Source organism: Ailuropoda melanoleuca, chromosome 12 (genome assembly GCF_002007445.2).
Source record: "Ailuropoda melanoleuca isolate Jingjing chromosome 12, ASM200744v2, whole genome shotgun sequence".
NCBI lineage: Eukaryota > Metazoa > Chordata > Mammalia > Carnivora > Ursidae > Ailuropoda > Ailuropoda melanoleuca.
Window position 1 is genome coordinate 54315919 of NC_048229.1, and position 19500 is coordinate 54335418.

At 53.5% G+C, this 19500-nt stretch overlaps 2 protein-coding genes across 4 annotated transcripts in view; one reads left to right on the top strand and one right to left on the bottom strand.

The window, feature by feature from the left end:
* The window catches only part of GNAO1 (G protein subunit alpha o1), a 169993-nt gene extending 163975 nt beyond the window's left edge, over nt 1-6018 (top strand). The window contains exons 7-9 of one of the 3 annotated variants that reach the window (XM_011231771.3): nt 279-432; nt 3457-3672; nt 4735-6018. In XM_011231771.3, coding sequence (XP_011230073.1) covers nt 279-432; nt 3457-3644 — 342 coding nt within the window. In that variant the 3' untranslated portion in view covers nt 3645-3672; nt 4735-6018. Of the gene's footprint in view, nt 1-278; nt 433-3456; nt 4276-4734 lie in introns of those variants that run through there. The other 2 variants (XM_011230660.3, XR_004619000.1) reach the window with 2 other exon arrangements.
* Nucleotides 6019-8519: 2501 nt separating this feature from the next.
* AMFR (autocrine motility factor receptor) overlaps nt 8520-19500 on the bottom strand; it is a 41232-nt gene continuing 30251 nt past the window's right edge. The window contains exons 10-14 of the mRNA XM_034638457.1: nt 18415-18518; nt 15677-15811; nt 13712-13795; nt 10532-10716; nt 8520-9950 (exon numbers count right to left, since the gene is read on the bottom strand). Of these exons, the coding sequence (XP_034494348.1) occupies nt 9803-9950; nt 10532-10716; nt 13712-13795; nt 15677-15811; nt 18415-18518 (656 nt within the window). The 3' untranslated portion in view covers nt 8520-9802. The remainder of the gene's footprint in view (nt 9951-10531; nt 10717-13711; nt 13796-15676; nt 15812-18414; nt 18519-19500) is intronic.

Here is a 19500-nt window from a genome sequence, read left to right on the forward strand (position 1 = left end):
GGGAGAACCCATATCGCCCTGGTCTCAGCCTCACCCAGGGAGCCATAAGCACGGCCCAGGCCAGTCTCTGCCATTCGCCCTGGGACAACAGTGTAGACCGCCCCAAATGCTGGACTGTCACCTTTGGAGGAGTCCTGGGGGTCCAGGAGCCCCCGCCTGAGCTGCCGAGCAGCCCCGTTCCTCCCTCTCAAACCTAATTCTCTTCTTCTCTTTCCCTGTCTCCATGTCTGTCCCTCCCGCTGTCTGTCCGGCTCTCTTTCCCCCACCTGGGGCTGCAGAACCGCATGCACGAGTCTCTCATGCTCTTCGACTCCATCTGTAACAACAAGTTCTTCATCGATACCTCCATCATTCTCTTCCTCAACAAGAAAGATCTCTTTGGTGAGAAGATCAAGAAGTCACCTTTGACCATCTGCTTTCCTGAATACACAGGTGGGTGTCGGGGAGGCCCCGCCTCTGCCCGGGACCAGGTCTCTTCCAGAGCCCCAAACCAGATCCGGCTGCCCAGCCTCTGCCCCAGTCCAACAGGGGTGCAGAGGCACAGTAGGGGGTGACCCGGTTTGGCCCTTCCCAGGACACAGCCCCGGGTGGGGTGGGACATGGACCCTCCTGATCCATTGGTGTTGCGGTCGCGTGACTCGAGACCACAGGCTTCCCCTTTCATCTTCACCCTCTAGAAAAACTCTCCTGCCTCCCCAGGCTCGCTAGCGTCTCCCCTTACCCCTGTGCCGGCAGGCTGCTGGGCCACACAGCACTTGGGCATGAAGTCGCAAGCGTGGACACGTGGCCTGGGAGGCAGTATGGGCGGCTTTTCAGCCCCAGCCTGCTTGGGCACGTGGTGTGCAGCACTCCCGCCTTCGGGCCAGGGCCTTCCACCCCTCCCCCACCACACTGCTGCCCTCCCCCCAACCCTCCATCTCCCCCACCATCTCTGCTGTCCCCCCTCTTCCTATGCCCTTTTCCTCAAATCAAACCACTCCAGCTCTCTGCAAGCCCCCTCCGTCCCGCCTGCCTGTCTCCGGCCTTCCCCGGCAGGAGGGACACCCTCTCTCTCACCAGGCTCCCGGGAGGATGCCTCACAGACCCCCACGAAGAAGCTGTTTCGGAAGGGGTGGGTGAGGTGTCAGGCTGTGTCTAGCAGTGGACAGAGGGCGGCTGCTGTGGGATGGCCCGGCTCTGGGCGGCTGCCAAAGGCTGGAGCGGCGTTGATGGGACACCAGAGCCCAGCCTTCATCCCTCTGGGGACTGGGAAGCTTCTAGTGGCCCTTGGGGCCGTAGTAGAGGGGGTTGTGTCACAAGTTGGCTCCACCGGGAACCCACACACTGACAACCCCAGAGAGAGAGAGAGAAGGGCCTGGACTCAGCTGCCAGGGCTACACAGGTCCCCAAACCCAGCCAGATTCCAGAAGAAATAGGGGCCACACCCTCCAACCCCTCTACTATGAGGAAGAGTCGGCCCTCTCACCCTTGGGTGGGGAGGAGGGCCCGTCAGCCTGTCCCCTCACTGCTGACGGAATCTGCGGGGTGCCTGCCCATCCTGGGCCGCAGGGAGGATGGGCACAGGCTCGGGGAGGCGGGCAGGCGCACGCAGCCTCTGGAGCCAGAGCGCCCGCAGCGGTGTGCGAATCAGTCACCTGGGCCTCCCCTTTCATCCGGACACCGCAGCAGCCCACAATAATGCCCACCGCCCAGGGTGGCCATGTGGATAAATGGAAGGAACAGAGCCAGGCACTAAGCCTCCTTACCGCGGCTGTCACTGTCCTAGTGTCATTCAGAGGATGAAAACCAAGGAAAGGGGAAGGCCTTGGAGGCCAGAGGGAGTCCTAGAGGGGCCCTGCCTGTGGGGGGCCCGGCTGCAGTCTGCTCCCACCAGACACTCCTGACCTCCCTCAGCCTCAGCTGAAGCCCTTCAGGGCCAATTCAGGTCCTTAGAAAGTGGTGGTGATCAGAGAGGGGCTTGGAAGCCACCGGCCCCAGCAGGCCCGAGGCCAGTGCTACCCTTGCGGGGTGGGCTCGGCCCTAAGGCTCTTCGTTGTCCCCAGGGTCCTGCCCCATGGCAGCCCGATCTGGGACCTGGTCCAAAGACTGGTCGGTCTTGGTGCCGGGGAGTATAGTGCTCTGGGCACCCCCAGAGAAAGTCAGTCTGAATTTGAGAAACAGAATTTTCCAGGGCCTCCAGAGGAATCCTGCTTGAGTTCAAACAGCCCCACGATGGATGACAAAAGGTCACTGACACCCAGTGGCGTCATGGGGCACCAAGGCCTGTGGGACACAAAACAAGCTACAGGGCAGGGGCCTGTAGGAGCCATAGCTGGGCACCCCCGCCATCTGGATGGGCGCCCCCGCGCGCTTCTCACGGCCATCAGCACCCTGTCTTGGCCCTGTCTGGAAGGGAAGATCCTTGATGGGGTCCCCCTGGTGCTGAGTCTGGTCTTCGAGCTGCCACTGACTTGATGTCTTCGCCACACTTGCCACTCCGGGCACTTCTGCTTTTGGTGCCCCCGAGAGTGGGGTTGAGGAGAGGCCTCTGCCCTGCCCCCCACCTCGGAGACCTCCCCACCCCCTTACTTTTGACCTCTTCGCTAATCTGGCTACAGAACGCCCGAGCCCCAGTCTGCCCCCTGGCTCACAACTTCCGGCTGGAGAGTGGGCCCAGGTGAGCCAGGACAGGGGGAGAAAGATGGGATCGCTTCCGTGCTGGCCAGATCCTAGCTGCACTTGTGAAAATGGGGTATCTTCCTTCAATGGGGCCTTTAGGCAATTCTGTGTTAGTCCACCTTCCATGGTCACTGAAAGCTGTCTACAGGGCAGAGTCACAAAGATTTGGATTGTAGCTGGTTGGAAAACTGTCCTTACACCATGCATAGAAATCCCCCCAACCCCAGGCCCTGGCCAGGATCCTAGGGGACAGCGGAGGGACTGTGGAGGGCAGCCGGGCCAGTTACACAGAGCAAGCCCCTTAAACTTCCCACCCAGGGGAGACCACTGCTCCCACACCCCAGCCCTGCCGAGGGGCTTCTCGGGAGAGGAAGCCCTCGAGAAAGAAGCGTGGGTACAGCTCGTCACCTGCCACAGCCTGGGACACCACGAGTCCCGGGGCACCCCCTTCCCCAGAGCTCTTCCATCAGACTTCTCTGTCCCGGTCTAGGTCACGGGTGAGTGTGGGGACCGGCAGCGCCGGCCCCAGCGTCGTTGTGCTCACCTAGAAAGCAAAAGGGGAGATCTGTGGCCCTTGCCCTCCCGAGGCTCCTGGGCAGATCCAGCGTGGAAAGAGTCAAAGGCCTTACGAAGGCAAGAGCCAGGTAGAAGCTAAGCTGGCATGGTCTTCCGTGAAAGATGCCACCGCGCCCGGAACCCGGCAGCCAGCGCCTCCGACGGGAGGGGGTTCCCAGCCCCCCCACCCCGCTGCCACCGCGGCTCTCACCCGGGCCTCTCCCCTGTTCTGTCTTGTTGCAGGCCCCAATACCTACGAAGATGCGGCCGCCTACATCCAAGCACAATTCGAAAGCAAAAACCGCTCACCCAACAAAGAAATTTATTGTCACATGACTTGTGCCACAGACACGAATAATATCCAGGTGGTGTTCGACGCCGTCACCGACATAATCATTGCCAACAACCTGCGGGGCTGCGGCTTGTACTGACCTCTTGTCCTGTATAGCAACCTATTTGGTAATGACTCCAGCACTCACAGAAAAGCTTGCGCACACACAGACACACACACACACACACACACCACTAACAAATGCAAGTTGGTAAATAAACTTTAAAAAGGTATAACAAGACCTTATATATATACGAATATATATGAAAAAAATTCTTTTTAGTTTGTATTAGAAAGAGCTTCGGACAGAACTGACCACCATCCCATGGATCATCAGGGTTTTCTGGGACAGCACATGGGTGTGCATCTGTACTCGTGCACACACGCACGCACGCGCACACACACACACACGTCGTGATGGGGGTCCTGATTTGGGAGTCCGTCCTTTTAAGAACAGCCACGTGACTTTACCCTGAGACCCGTTTCTGTGAGCGGACGGAGGGCAGAGAAAGGCCTGGCACGAGTCCAGCCTCTCCGCTCCACCCCCGAGGCCGTGTGGTCTCAGTTCTGTCCTGCGCTCCTGTAAATTCCAAAGCCCTTCAAACAACGGCCAACACCCTAAACCTCTCCCTACCCTCTACTCCCAATAACAGGAAAACTAAGAATGCTTCTCTTTTGGGTGGTGGTGGTTGTTAATTTCAAGAACTTAGAAGAATCGTTGCTCCGACCAATCCACTGTCTCCTGAGTTTTCTTTATTCAAAGGCGAGAGTCGGAGGAAAGGGAGACTTGGCCTGCTGTCTAGAAGCAGCTGAGGGGAGGGGACATTGAAACCATGGCTGCAATTCACCTGCAGAGTTGAAGCCAGCCCCCTGGAGAAGAGAAGGGCCTGGAGGGAGCAGGGAGGGGGGAGGTGAGAAGGACAGCAGTGGCCAGGGGAGGGCCGGATTAATGTAGGCCTGACCAGAGTCAGGGTCCTGTGGGGTGAGGCCTCCCAGGGGGCCTGGGCTGGGCTCCCCTGGAGTTCTTAATCCCTCCTGTGATGCCGCCCCATCTCGCCCTACCCCAACATTATTAAAAACATTCTAGGGTGGTGGTTGTTGTTGTTTGTTTTTTTTTTTTTGGTTGGTTGGTTGGTTTTTAAAATCAAAGAAAATGGTCAGACTGGACCCCCTTATCTCTCTCTCTACAGACTGCTTCACGGACTCTTTGCTGTTGACGTTGATCTCCTGGTAGCATGACCTTTTGGCCTTTGTAAGACACACAGCCTTTCTGTATCAAGCCCCTGTCCAACCTACGACCCCAGAGTGACTGACGGCTGTGTATTTCTGTAGAATGCTGTAGAATCTGGTTTTAGTTGAGTCTTTACATTTAGAATTTGAAAGGAAAAAAAAAGAACATTTCTCATATGCTTTGTAGCTTAAAAAAAAAAAAACTCACCATTTCATCCATATTTGGTTTTTTTTTTCTCTTTTTTTTTTGGAAATAAAACAGCATACACATCTGCACCCGCACCCCCACCCATCCCCAGTGCAGAGGTGCCACCTGTCTGCCTGCCCCTCCTGGGGGCTCGGGTCCTGGGGAGCATGCTCAGGCTGTGCTTCCCAGAGTGCCCCACCCCCACCCCCCCACATCCCACCCAAGCGCCAGCCCGCTCCAGGCTCATTCCAGGATCACCTAGAAAAGCACAGCTCTCACTGGCCAGTAGCTGCCAAAAAGAGTACCGATCAAACCTATAAATAGAACCCTATAGAAAACAATTTTCCCGCCAACCTTTCTATAGATTCCCTTTATGATTTTTTTGTTTGTTTTCGTTTTCGTTTTTTTATTTTTGTCCCGATGAGCGCTCTGTATCACATACCAGATCAGCTTTCATAGTCTTTGGGAAACGGGGTTGTGGATTTTTTTCCTTTGACATTTTTGCTTCTCAGTCTCTCAGATGGATGCTCCCTTTGTGTGTGTGCGCCCCTCTCCGCCTTCTCCTTTGTTTCAGTGACCTGTGTTCGCTCCTTCTCATGTGGGGATGTTTGTGCTGCAGATAAAAAGAACAAAAAAAAAATTTTTAAATACCACATGATGGAAAAAAACAAAAAAAAATTTTAAAAACAGATGGAATGTAGTGTTTACACGAAAGCCAGTTTCCATGATCAGTCCTATGTCATTTCTACTTTGACTAGTATCCAAACCCCCAACCTCTTCACGGTGTCACTTTTAAGACTATTTGCTGAAGAAGACCAGTCACGGCCATTTCAGATAAAGAGGAGGCGAAAAGACAAAACACACAAAAAAATTAAAAATACAGAAAAAAAAAACTTGAAAAAAAGGAAAAAAGAAAAAAAAAAAAAGCCCACGGGTCTTTCTAAGCCTTTCTATTCCCAATCGGTGAGGTTTCTGTGATATCTTACACACTGCCAGTCTACTTCTCTGACTAATGGAAAATTCATGTGTAGCTCAATAAAGAGAATGTTTGTCTGTATTCCTGAGTCTCACCCTCGGGCTTCATTCTGACAGGAGGGAAGGAGGGATTTGACTGGGCCACAGACACTGGGAGGCTGGCGGGTAAGGCTGTAGGTGCCAGATAAGGATCTTTTCCCCCCACCACCCCAGACCTTCTCCACATCCACACGCCCCTACTCAGTGCTGCCACCAAGGGGAACCCTGCTGAGCCCAGCCACCTGGGAGCAACGAGGGCCTAGGAATGGGCTGGCCATCCCCCACCTGTGGATGCCTTCTTTCTCCCGGCCTCCCACCTCTCCTCATTCAGCTGGTTTGAAGGGAGGGTGGAATTGAGGACTGGAATGGGGGGGAAAAATGGGGGGTGGGCAAAGCAGGTAATTCCAAACTTTCTGGTAAGAGAGGGTCCCATTTCTTCTGTACCAGTGTTTCCACTGAAGTGGGAAGGTGGGTGGTCGGTCCTAAGGAATAAGGCCAAGTTGCCTGGGCCTTCTGTGCCTAAAGGGTCACATCCATCCATCCACCTGGACATCTTTAAAAGCCTCCCGTACTGTGCCTGGCTGCCAGGAAGCCCACCAGGCTGAACACATAGGATAACAGGTCAGCTCAGCCTGGACTCTCCACTCCTCCACACTGCAGGCCTTACCCCCTTCCCCCTAGCTCTTCAGGTTTGTGCTGTAATAACCAGCAAACTGCGTGAGACTGGGACCTGGAGGGGACCCAGCCCAGCAAAGTCCTTGTATCATATCCACGGATCACTTCTTAGCCAAGCGGTCAGCGCAACAGCCATCTAGGGAGGTGGGAGGACCACGAAGAGGTCAGTTGGTTGGACTCTTCTCCACACACCAACAGATGGGAGTTACCAGCCCAGGAGGCGCTCCCATTAGCAACCGCAAGGGTCTTTTGAGTTGAGTGGGGGTGGCGGTAGAGGCCCACACTGTGGCATAGAGCTAGGAATAACCAGAGGCCTCCCTGTTTTAAAGAACTGATGGGGCACCCTTGGCCTTCCTCCGCCAGGCTGTGCCTCCCCTTGCCGTGCTTTTCCCACCAGCAACCCTCACCCTGACCTGCCTGCAGGGGGAGGCCCCCCACCATCTCTGGTGACAGCAAAGTCGACTCATGGCCCACAACTGGACGACGTGACACTGGTCTAGAGGGCAAACCAGGACGCAGGCGGGTCAAAGGGTGCTATGACTTTGTCTACCTCAAGTTCCTTAAAAAGGAGCCATATTCCAGCGATGTTCTTCCCTACCTTTCAAATGAGTTTTGTAGGTAAAACAAGTCTCTTTGCCTTATCTTCCTTAAAATGGAAGTCAGGAAGCATTTTGGGGGAAAGAGAGCAGGGAAAGACAAGTCAATTAGAACAAGGAGCAGGGGGCGGAACCTAGAAGCTCCACAAGTGACTAACGCACAGTCGGGTTGGAACCACTTCTCACCTAACACGAGTAGTGGCGATGAGATGAGAGATGGAGGCTTCCAGGTGATGAAGGGCGTCAGGACGGGTGGGCGGATGTCACTGCTCAGCAAGCCGGTCACAAGGCCGTGGCTCCCTGCGCGTGCTGGGCCCTCGCAGCCTAGCGCTTGGCTTGCCTTCCGCGCCCCAGAGGCCAGCGTCTGCTGGCTGAGGATAAGAGAGCACATGGTCCGCACAGGCCGGTGGGAAATCGGGTCCGTGGGGCCACCTGGACACAGAGGAGCTCTACCAGCACAAGTAAGACAGCCACGAGGACCACCGTTCTGTGGTTCATAAAAGCCTCAAAATTTGGGGGCGGGGGTGTGGGACTGAGGAGAACCTGAGATGACAATAAAACAGGGCCCACAAGAAAATGGAGGGAGTAACACGGCCACTTCTAACAGCGCAGAGAGGGCAAGAGCCACTCCACCCCGCCACTCACCACGGCCCCTGTTCACAGCTGACCACGGAGCCCACAGCCCGGAGACAGCCAGCACACAGGAGACAGCGTGGGATGGGGGCCCCCCCAACGTGGCAAGACCCTGGCCTGGCCTCCCGCCACCACCCTGAGCCTCGGTCCCAGATGCCCCCAAGAAGTGTCAAAGGCCAAGAGACCGTATAGTGCCCAGGATCCTTTACTCTCCAGGTGCAAAAGCTAAGGGCGCGTTTCTGACTTCTCTTCTTGGGTCATTTTAAGCTACGGAAGGCAGGTCTCTGCTCTGATCACAGTCAGACTGCTTTACTCCAATGTCTCAGGACCCCCCAAAACGGTCTCCAAGCCATTCCCTCTTTTCACACATTTGAACCCTAAGAACACACGGAATTGGGGTCATCTTTAATGTGTGCAACATGCAGGGTGTACGGACGGGCAAAACCCTCCAACGGAAACCGAAGTGGGATCCAACTTGCCCCTCTGGAGGAAACTGCCATAGCTTCCAGCCACACACAACACGCTAGAAGAGTTTGCCTTTTATTATTATTATTGTTTTACAATAAAAACAAATAGCTATGCTCTCAGCAAAACAAAACCAATTTTTAAAAAAAAAAATCACAGAAATCTACTAACAGCATTTCAAGGTAAGGCTTTTGAAAGATTTATTCAAATAAATTATCTTGGCCTAAACGTTTACTCATCACTCTTTTCAATTACTTGTCAACATTCCAAAAACTTTCAGTTATGTAAAATACAATTAACTTTGCCAATAATTTTAGATAATACTGGATTCTTCCCCAAAGGACTACCATAAAACTATGCTTTAAAACATTAAAAAAAACAAAACAAAACAAAACCTTAATCCAAGAGGACATAAAACCAAACTATGTCGCCTGTGATCGCGTGTTTCCAAATCCTGAAAGTTAAATGTGTGAAGACTTTGGAGAACAGGTCCAGGACCTGGGTCTGCTCCGAGGCAGGAGGGGTCAGCACCCTGCCTTTCCACGTTCCATCAAACCAACAGGAACAAAGTGATGAAAAGGCAGAGCTCCAGGGCAGATACAAAAGAGATCTTTCTCTCTCCAAGAAAGCCCTCTAACAGTGATTGGCCCAGTTTGTACGGTTCTCCTTTTTCTCTAATGACCAAACCCACAGGCTTCCACATCGCCTCATTTACTTGCCCAAGGAATTCAAACCATAAGCCAAAGCTCGCTGCCCAGCCCCCATGTCTGGGGTGGGGGACTGTGAACTCCAGAGCCCGGACAGACATGCAGGGTGGTCGTGAGTGGCCGGAGCGCCGGCGTCACCGGAAAGCAAGCCAGCTTCGGGTCGGGGCTCGGCGGGCAGGCCCAGATGGACTGGGACACGCAGGCCACCTCCTCCCACTCTACAGCCCTGGCCTTTCCCCTCCTCTGCCCCACCTAGCAAACCAAGAGTCACTTTTCCAAGATGCCCTGCCGGCCCGGGGCTCCAGCAGCCTGGGGCTCTGGCCTCGGGAGCATTCTGTCCCCCCACCAAGAGCAGCGGTCTGACAAACGAAGGCACCCCGCGGTGGAGTCGGGCCGGACCGTACACTCCACGCGGCTCTTTGAGAGCCCGAGTAAGGACACCTCTCCCAGCGGCAGAGCTGCGGGCTTCGGGGACCCTGGCCGCCCTCTTCCTCTCGGTCACCCCACCCCTACGAAGTCTAGTCAACGCCAGAAGAGATCATGCCTTGAATTAAAATGTGCAGTGTTTCTAAAGGGAAGAGAAATGTCACATAGAAAGTATTACAAAAAAGGATTAAGTTTGTCAGGTGTCCAAACACTATTAAGACCACATGCTTTATACAGCGGCGGGGCCCCTCCTCTGACAGCGGCCGAGCCGGGGCCGGGCCTGGGCGGCGGCGCTGCTGGACACAGCGGCGGAGGGCGGCGAGCGCTAGGAGAGCTGCTGCTTCTGGAGTCTCCGTTCAGCGGCCGCGGCCAGCATCCTCCGACGCAGGGTCACAGGGTCAGAGGTCGTGCCTTCCGACGAGGGGCAGCTCTCGGAGGCGGCGTCGACTTCAGAACTTCTGTTCAGGAAACGCCTGCAAAAACCACAGGACGTGCGTGAGGCACGTGGGAAGCTCTGGGACACGGACGTGCAGACACCCGCGGGCCGGGGCTTCAGCTGTCACGCCCCCATTCCCCAGGAACCTTCGTGCAGCGCTCTCGGCAGCAGCCCGTGAAGAAGACACCTGTCCTGGACAGGAGCAGCAGGTCTGTGCCACAAGGACACCCCGAGCTCCGGCTGCAGGCACGGTGGCCGGGAGAGAGGGCCGGTTTTCTCAGCTCTACGTCTGGTGCGTGAATGCAGTGACAGTGCTCCCTCTGAGGGGTCAGAGAACCTGACTCCTTACAACAAAGGGCTTGGGTCACACCAGCACCCAGGTGCCCCGAGCAAGTGCAGCCGAAGCCGTCCGCGGGAGCCGACCAGCCGGCTGCAGGTACCAGCTAGGCCCAGAGCCTTTGGCTTTCCCTGAGAGGTCTGGAATCTGAATGGGTCTAATGGCTTTTCAGTGTTGGCCTCCTGTTCAGAAAGGCACGAAGTGGGCCCGGCATGACGAGGGCCTCTGGGCCGCCGGGCGGGACTGAGACTTCCAGGGCGAGGGCCGGAGCCCCAGCTTACTTGCGAGCCTGCTGCAGGAGGTCGTCCTTCCGCTGCACCAGCATGCGCTGCCTCTCGTCCGCAGACTTGGAGAAGCGGCTGCCCCGGGCTTCGAAGTCTTCCCCCTCACCGGCCTCCACCTCCGCCTCACCGAGATCCAAGGCCTCCTCCAGCCGAGGACTGAGGTCTAGCGGCACACGCTCGGTCTGCGCACACAGGAAGCGAGGGCCCGCTGTGACCACAGGCCACCCTCCCGAGCAAATTCCCCACCCAACCCAAGTGCCCCGAACAATGTTCTTCTGGAGCCATGGGGAGGCACGCTGCCAGGTGGAGAGCCAGCAGCACAAGCGTCGTGGCCGATGCGGGCTCCTCACGGGCAGGCTGCAGCACCAGGCCTGTGCACCGCTAGGAACAGCACCTGATTCAGCCAGATGTTCAGTATTCGTGAGATTTATTGCACAGGATTACCGGGATGAAAAACATAGGCACCCTGAAACTGTACTCTCAGAAAATAATAGAGTTAATTCCAAGTTTGCATTCTGGGAAGTTCTTGTTCAACTCTACTAACTGCCCTAACGTTTCAACAAGTCTTATCACATCTACTGCACAAATTTTACACCTTCGCTTGCCTCTGAAAACAGAGGTAGGCAGATTAAAAGGGATACATTCTAAGGATCTTTTTTTAAACAGCTATAAATAACACGATTCCTTGTGTAACAGGATATTAAAATGGGACTCAGTTTCGGCTGAAGCTCTGAACGCTAAGACAATGCCCAGGCGCCCCACACACGTAATCAGGCCTGACCATCTATGCTCTGGCTACCGGGCAGACCCACGCCGGCCAGCGTCAGCCCAGCACCCACCTCTAGGTGACGAGAGTCGAGGTGGAAGAGGCTGAGAGATCGGCCTATCCGTAAGATCTCCTGTGCGTGGCGCTCACCTGTCACGCACCATCACACGCTTCCCCATCTTCAGCCTAGCGAGCGAGCGGCCATGTGTCCAGACTAATATTCCCTGGAGTCTGGGGGCCCTGGGAACTGGTGGTGACTAACACACCTGAGAAATCTCAAGACAAGGAAACCTGCTTGTGGCAGATAAAAGAAGGCTGCAAGGGGAGCAAGTTCGACTGGCACCGACGCTAAGGCCCTGCTGTGTGTCCTGGGGGGTGGATGCGGGTCCTGAAGCCCGAGGCTGTTGAAACAGACTTTGCCCAAAGGACCGCTTGGAGGGTGATGAGGCCCCCACAAAGGTAGGGGTGGTCATAAATAGCTGGCCCACGTTGGGGTTTCTGTGCTAGATGGGGCACACACGCACACACACGGGCGCATGCACTGGGGTCACATGGCCTCACCTCACTCGCCCTCTTCCTGAGCCTGACTCTGGAGGAAGCAGAAAGAGCAGCTGGTGAAGAGGAGGAGATGAAGGAAGGAAACAAACGCCCACCCCGGCCCTGCCGGCTTCCAAACCAGCCTGCGCTCGGGCAGAGGACGGACTCTACGTTCAGTCCTGGCACAGTTAATGCGATGCTTGGGCCACACTGAGATCTTTGCTAACAGACTGTTAGCCAAGGACTTCTTACTTCTTGAGAAAGACTGAAAACGCTATACGGCATGTTCCTTGTGAAATAAGTAATTTCCCTTCACTGTGCTAGAAAACATTCAGAACTCTTCACGTTAACTGTAAAAATGGAGTTGGGGAATCGGGACAGAAACGGAACGTGCTCTCCCCGCAGGGGCCCCCAACCAGCCCAGCATTCAAACCTAGGATGGACCGGCTATCCAAAAACCCAGGAATGCAAAACCGAATCCCTTCTACAAAAGCATTTGTAAAATGCTGCCCAATCCAAATACGGACTTGGGTATGAAAAATTTAAATTTTTTTTTTTTTTTAAAGATTTTATTTATTTATTCAACAGAGATAGAGACAGCCAGCGAGAGAGGGAACACAAGCAGGGGGAGTGGGAGAGGAAGAAGCAGGCTCATAGCGGAAGAGCCTGANCTTGGGTATGAAAAATTTAAATTTTTTTTTTTTTTTAAAGATTTTATTTATTTATTCAACAGAGATAGAGACAGCCAGCGAGAGAGGGAACACAAGCAGGGGGAGTGGGAGAGGAAGAAGCAGGCTCATAGCGGAAGAGCCTGGTGGGGCTCGATCCCATAACGCCAGGATCACGCCCTGAGCCGAAGGCAGATGCCCAACCGCTGTGCCACCCAGGCGCCCCTGAAAAATTTAAATTTTTAACTCAGCAATGGATTTGAAAAAGTCTTAATCTTAGCGTTTCCTATTTGTAGGGAAAAACACACAAGGCAGAAGCAGCTTCCATGTCACTCACCCATTAAAGCAGCTGCTTCAAGGAGCGCCTCGAGAGACACTGGCGGATAAGGCAGCGCCAGTGTCGGACCCCAGCCCCGTGAGTGGGACGCCCCACGTCACAAACATAGACACACAAGGACAGGGTGATCTGGGGTTTTTCCAGTCTCTTAAGAAAGTTTCTGGAAAGTGTGGTCATTGATTAAGCAAATGGGAATTAGAGATGAGGGGTGTGAATCGGAGCCCCCAGGTTGGGGGACTAAGAGCATGCGGAGGGGAGCGCCTCCGTCCTGGAAACCAGACACAGGAGCTGCCTGTGGAAGGGGCGGCCACCCGAGTCACCCAAGTGCGTACCTAGGCACAGCTGGCTCCCAGGATAACCACGTTCCTCCCCACCTCCACACCACTCAGAGGGTCTCATTTGTGTGAAGTGCATGGAAGGATCTGGAAATGCTGAGTTGGGCAAGTGAGGTGTGGGGGAGAAGACCTCAACGGTTTCAACTCGAGAGACCCGAGCCCCAGTCAGTCTCCATCTGGGTTCAGATGTCCAATCACCCTGAGTCCTGCCTGTGCCCGGATTCCCTCCACCCCTCCTAGCGCTCGAGCTCAAGGTGGCAGAGCCGGCCTGGAGACAGCATGACTCTGTTCTCTTCCAGGTCCCGAGGGTAATGCCCAGGGAGCGGGCCACAGGCCCCGGGGAGAAATGCAGGCCATGCTGTGGGCACAGCTTGGTGTGTAAACCTGAAGTCCTGGGACGATGTGGCACAGGGCCTTCTCTGCCACCCCTGCCCTAGGCCTCAGGAGCATCACAGGCAGGACTGAAGACCACTGCCAGGCACTACACGACTGCTCCCAGGGACCCACACTCTCTCCCCAGGGTGCAGACCTTACCTGCACGGAAGCTTCTCCCTCCTCCTGGTCTCCGTTTGGCCTTTCCACGGGACTGTTCAGTGCGGGCCTGATGCCATCTGAGCGCTGCAAGAGAAACAGCACCACAGACAGTACGGAGCTGCTCGAGGCTCAGGGAACAGGGCCAGGGAAACCCTGGGTACCTAGGGAGCTCGGGGCCCAACACTGTCTGGGCTTTGACGAAGTCTACGGCAGCAAAGGAATGAAGCTGCTACTAAGATCGAAGAGGAGACAAGGAAGCCCGAGGCCTGAGCTTGAGTTGTCAACTGGCTCCCATTCGGTTTCTCCTCGGGACAGTGACTGCACGACAGCAGGTAACAGTGACTGAGCGCTTGCAGAAACCCAACATGCCCGTCTCACTGATCCTGACACCCTGTGAAGCAGCTACTGTTGTTCTTCTCATTTTTCGCCAGTCTGAGGTCTTGGCCAAGGCCACAGACGCTCTGCCCATCTCCCCGAAAGGCCACGTGCTCTGGCTGTGCAGGGTCACTGTGCACCCCACCCCCTCAAGTGGCCCTCAACCGGCAGCCGATGCGAAGTGGCATCCAAACGCCCCTGCTCGCCGCCCCTCCGGAGGCCCCCATGGCATCAAACTCTAGTCACCCACGACACAAAGCTGCTCTCAGAAGCCCTTACTGGCCGCCTTCCCTCCCCCACCTCCCAGCCCCACCTGCTGCCTGTGTGTCCTGGAACCTTCCCAAATGACCCACTGGCACTGGAATCCTTGTCCCAGGGTCTGCTGCTGGATAATCCAAAGTCAACAGCCAGGTCAAACAGGGAAGGACAGAGGAGCCACGTCTAACGTCAGAGCGTTTGACTCCAAACTCCAGGCTCGTTCTCTCTTGAAAAGATTCTCCAGTTTTAGGATTTTATTAACAGATTTCCATACGTTCTTATACATGAAGTTAAATAATTTCTTGTTAAATGATTCTCTGGTTATGTACTGAGCCCTTAGCCTGCCAGAAAGTTTGCCTGCTTCAAAATGTTAATACTTTGGTCAGATCACTATGTCATATATCTGTAACTAATATAACATCGTATGTCAACTACCCTTTGATAATAAAATTTACAGTAAATGGGGGCACCTGGGTGCCTCAGTCGGGTAAGCGTCTGCTTTCGGGTCAGGTCATGATCCCGGGGCCCTGGGATCGAACTCCATGTCAGGCTCCCTGCTGAGCAGGGAGTCTGTTTCTCCCTCTCCTCTCTGCTTGTGCTCCCTCTCACTATCTCTGTCTCTCTAATAAATAAATCTTAAAAAATATATAAAGTAAATGAATAAATAAAATGTTACTACTCCCTGTTCTCAGCGAGGTTATATAATGGGCCAGGAAATCTAACCTTGTTAAAAGAGTCAGGAATACCAGCATCAAACAATTACTACCCCTAATGGAAAATCACACCAATGCGCAAAGCCAACCAGGGACAGAGGGCATTACCTCCTAGAGCCAGGGGTCAGCAAACAGTAGCCTGCAGGCCAAATTCATCCTCCACCTATTTTAGTAAATCAGTGTTTCTTAGAACATAGGCGCACACACTCACATACTGCGCACAGCTGTGTCAGCGCCACAATGGCAGAGCGGAGATGGCAGAACAGGGACCCCGTGACTCACAAAGCCTAAAATATTTTTTGTCTGCCTTTTACAGAAGAAGGTTGCCAATCCTCGTCCGAGAGGAAGCAATGCCATGGCCTCCTGGGACAGCCAGGCAGAGCAGGCAGGCCTGCGGTGTCTATCTGTACATAAAATTTCCCCAGCACATTTGTCTTTACCTTAGTCTGAGCCCCTGGGGTGGATCTGTCCTCAGTTAAAATTTGCAAAGTTAGGAAATTCATAGAAACCCTTCATCAAATCATGAATGACATTCAATCAAGGAACTAAAAAGTTAATCTACAGGATTAAGTCTTTGTAAAGACAAAATCCATTTTTCATACATCAAACCCCAACTTACCTGTGTGGGAAAAGGTACTTGAATCCGTCCTTCTAGAATGTTGTCTGTTGTTATTTCTACCGAGCGTGTCAGCTGGAGGTCCTGCAGCACGAGGTGGTATGGAACCTGGGGAAACATTTCTTGAATCTGATGAGCCTGTAGGAATACAAAAATGGAGGTCATGGAGATGTTTGCTCTTCACCAGTTACTGCTCGGGGCCGTGGTGTGCGGCAAGCTCCAGGCACTGAACCTGGCATCTGGCCTTGAAAACACGGGCAAGGGGCCCCTTTATTCTGCAGGTCCCCGTCAAACCTCACTCCTGCCATTCTTCCAGGAGGCCAAACAGGTAACTTGGGACAGCCATCGATTTCAAAATAAAAAGAGCATGGAAATCCAGCTGGACCCCAAAACAGGCTCAACTAGAATATTCCAGTTTTAAAAAGTGTTCATTTTAAAGGTCGGTGTAACTCGGGTTAAAAAAAAAAAAAAAAGTGTTCTCCTTAAAGAACAATGACGAAAAGGAACAGACGTCTGATACATAGCCGCGTGGATGAAATTCAAGTGCAGTAGGTTAAGTGAAAGAGCCTGACTCAAAAGGCTACATACTACAGAATTCCATTTCTACAGCATTCTAGAATAGGCAAAATCAAAGGGACAGAAGACGGGCAGATGGTTGCCAGAGGCTGGGGGTGGGGAGACCAAGTGATGACAAAGGGACACAGTGTCATTTGGGGGAGGGGAGATGGACCTGTTCTAGATCCTGAGGACAGTGACGGGCACACAGTTGTAGGAGTTTGACAAGATGCACAGAATCGGATGCTAAAAGGGTGAATCTACTATGTAAATGATACCACACCCAGGAAAAAAGATCAGGAGCGTAAACTCAGGACACTAGAGCTGTTTAGGTTTCAAACCGCACTCGAGAAACATCGGCGAGTCCACGTCGGGCTCCGAGCGGCAGCTGGGGATGTAGGGGAAGACGGCACAGGTCTCCGCGCACCACCCCCCATACTCACATCAAAGGGGCCCAGGTTTTGTTTTTCATGTATGTATATTCATTTTACAATGCTAATATTCATGGTTTTATTTGTGGAAAAGCCCCAACAATCAAAAAGAAAAAAAGAGCAGGAAAAACAGGACTGCTTTCGAGGCACCAAGAAGTTACTCCTGGGTATGAGCTCCACCGCAGCACAGCCTTACAGCTGAAGGAGGGGACGGCATCCAGCATCAGGGCCTTGGGAGCCAAGATCAGGGGCAAACATGAGCAAAGCTTTGCTAGCGTCTCACTGGGGTGGGAGGGCAAGACAAGCAAAGTCCAGCCGCAGGACCCACCGCCCCCAACACCTGGGACCCCTCGCGGTTTATAGGAATGGGAGCGGAGCATTTTTTCCTACAGGTCAAATCAAAGCTAAGTGGAGAAGAATCCATTTTTCTCTACTGTTAAACAGCTTCCCCTTCAGTTCCCAAATAAAAACATGCCCGAGATTCATTTTACTAGACCAAAGCTTTTCTTCCAGAAAATCCACTGAGTTCAATATTGGATCTTTATTAAAAATGTATGGGTCCAGTACATTTGTCGTGCTAAAAATAGGCTATTCCAATCCGTCACGGAGCTGAAGGAAGAACAGCCAGAGCCTATCTGAGAACCCTAAACACCCCAACTTAGTCCTAGAGGTTCACGTGCCCAGGAGGCTGATTTTCGTAGGGAGCAGGTGAGGTGACCCGCCTGCAGAGCTCAAGAGCCGCCAGAGCCCGAAGTCCACACGCAGCACCTGGCACGGCCTCCTTCTCGTCCTGCAGGTCTCAGCTGAAGTATCACCCCCTGGGAGAGAACGCCTCGGACGCCTCCCCTAACAGCCCTTCCCCCCACGCCCTGCCGTATGGCAGGCCCCACTCGCTTGTGTATAACCAGTCTCCCCAGCAAGAATCGACACCTCCTGGGAGAGGTGCCCATACCCACCTTGTCTGTATGGCAGGGGCTACGCGACTGTCTACACTGCACACTGCCTGTCGCAGGAACGGACTTTCAGGACAGCTTTGTTGAATAAATTCACGAAGATTAAGCAACGAACGAACAAATGAACCAGGGACGCTCTGAAGTACTGACCTGGCTTGTCCAGGTCAGCCACTGGCCCTATCTAAGCAGGGCGAAGACAGTGAGCATTTTAAGACGCCTGCATTTACGATCACGGTGACACTAAACTGCAATGGTAATGACACATATTTCCCTAACTCAACGGAACAAAAATACATACTATATGATAAAGCTTTAGAAAATACAAAGAATATTTGAAGACTATCCTTGAGCCAACAGTATGTGTGCCTCCAGATCTCAAGGTATACACGCGTACACCCGCAGACGTGTGTGTGCTTACTTATTTGGGGGAGGGCGGGGGGCAGGAAAACACACTTACTAGGCCTAATACAACTTTAATAGACGGCCCATCATTCTCTCTAGTCACTACATCTCCAAACACTTCTGGCTACAATCAAGGAGAGCCCCGAGATCGGCCTAGCTCACGAAAGAGTGGGCGGGGCAAGGCTCAGAAAAGGATAAATTCATTCTCTGCCACACGTGAAAATGAAAGCTGGTTTCCAAAGCAGTTTCAAGTTTTAAAACACAGGAATTTGAGGGGCCCCAGGGAGTATGGACAACGCCCCGGAAGATCGTGCTCTTCGGCCGGGACAGAGCACCCGCACCGCGCACGCCGTCCAGCCCCTCCGGCTCGCAGCCATGCGGGGGCAGCCGCGCTCCTTACCATCGCGTTCAGCTGCGAGTTGCTGGCCTGCGCAATGCCGAGAATGTTGGTGGTGTGCATCACTTCGACTGAAAAACTCGGCAGCCAGCTGGCGATCCGGGACCCTAAGACAAGCAAGAACCCAGCACAAATTAGAGATCCCTTTCCCCGTGTTGTCTACTCTGGCGTCAGCCACGCCAGGACACCAGCTGGTCCCACTGAGGCCTGCTACAGGCAGGCCTTTTGTACCGGGTGTTTCACACGGATTAGCTCACTTCAGCATGTCTAAAACCTCACATGATACCACCTATTTTGATCCCCATTTTACTCTTCTGAGAGATGCCTTGGTTCCCTTAGTATTTTGTCCCCACAGCACCCAGAAGTTAGGTAACTTGCCCAAGATCATACAATTTAATTATGGGGGTCGGGATTTGAAACCAGACAGTCAGGTTCCAGAACACTTCACCACCAGGCTCTCCTGCTCTCCCGTGGCCCTGGACCCACAGGTCAATCCGCTCGCAGCCTGGCAAGTAGGGCGGTTTTCCAGGTTCTACAGCTGCTACAACGGAGGGGTTTGTGGCCCTCTCCTTCACACTACACACGATTACTAGTCATGCGGACACATCACTTTCACAATTACATTCAAGAAATATTTTCTGTTTAATCATCTGATTTGGAGACCCTGATTTTCTAATTTGATTCAAAATTCTTTTCAGAGTCCCGTGCCACAGGCTTGTGGACAAAAGGCACCAAGAAGTCTGCTGCTTCTGCCATTTCCCTAAGAAAAGGGGACCCTAAGACAAAACACCAGGGGCGCCTGGAGGGCTCAGCTGGTTGGGCATCTGACTCGTGGTTTCAGCTCAGGTCATGATCTCAGGGTCGTGAGATCGAGCCCTGAGTCGGGCTCTACGCTCAGCACCGAGTCTGCTTGAGATGCTCTCCCTCTCCCTCCCCCTCTCACTTTCAAATAAATAAAATCTCTAAAAAGCAACAAAAACAAGTATTGGCCATGAAACAACTTGCTATCAAGCTGCACATTTAGGGGTTATTTTTCTCTCCTTCACAAAGACACACTGAGGCATGGAATATAGAAACAGGCGAAAGGGC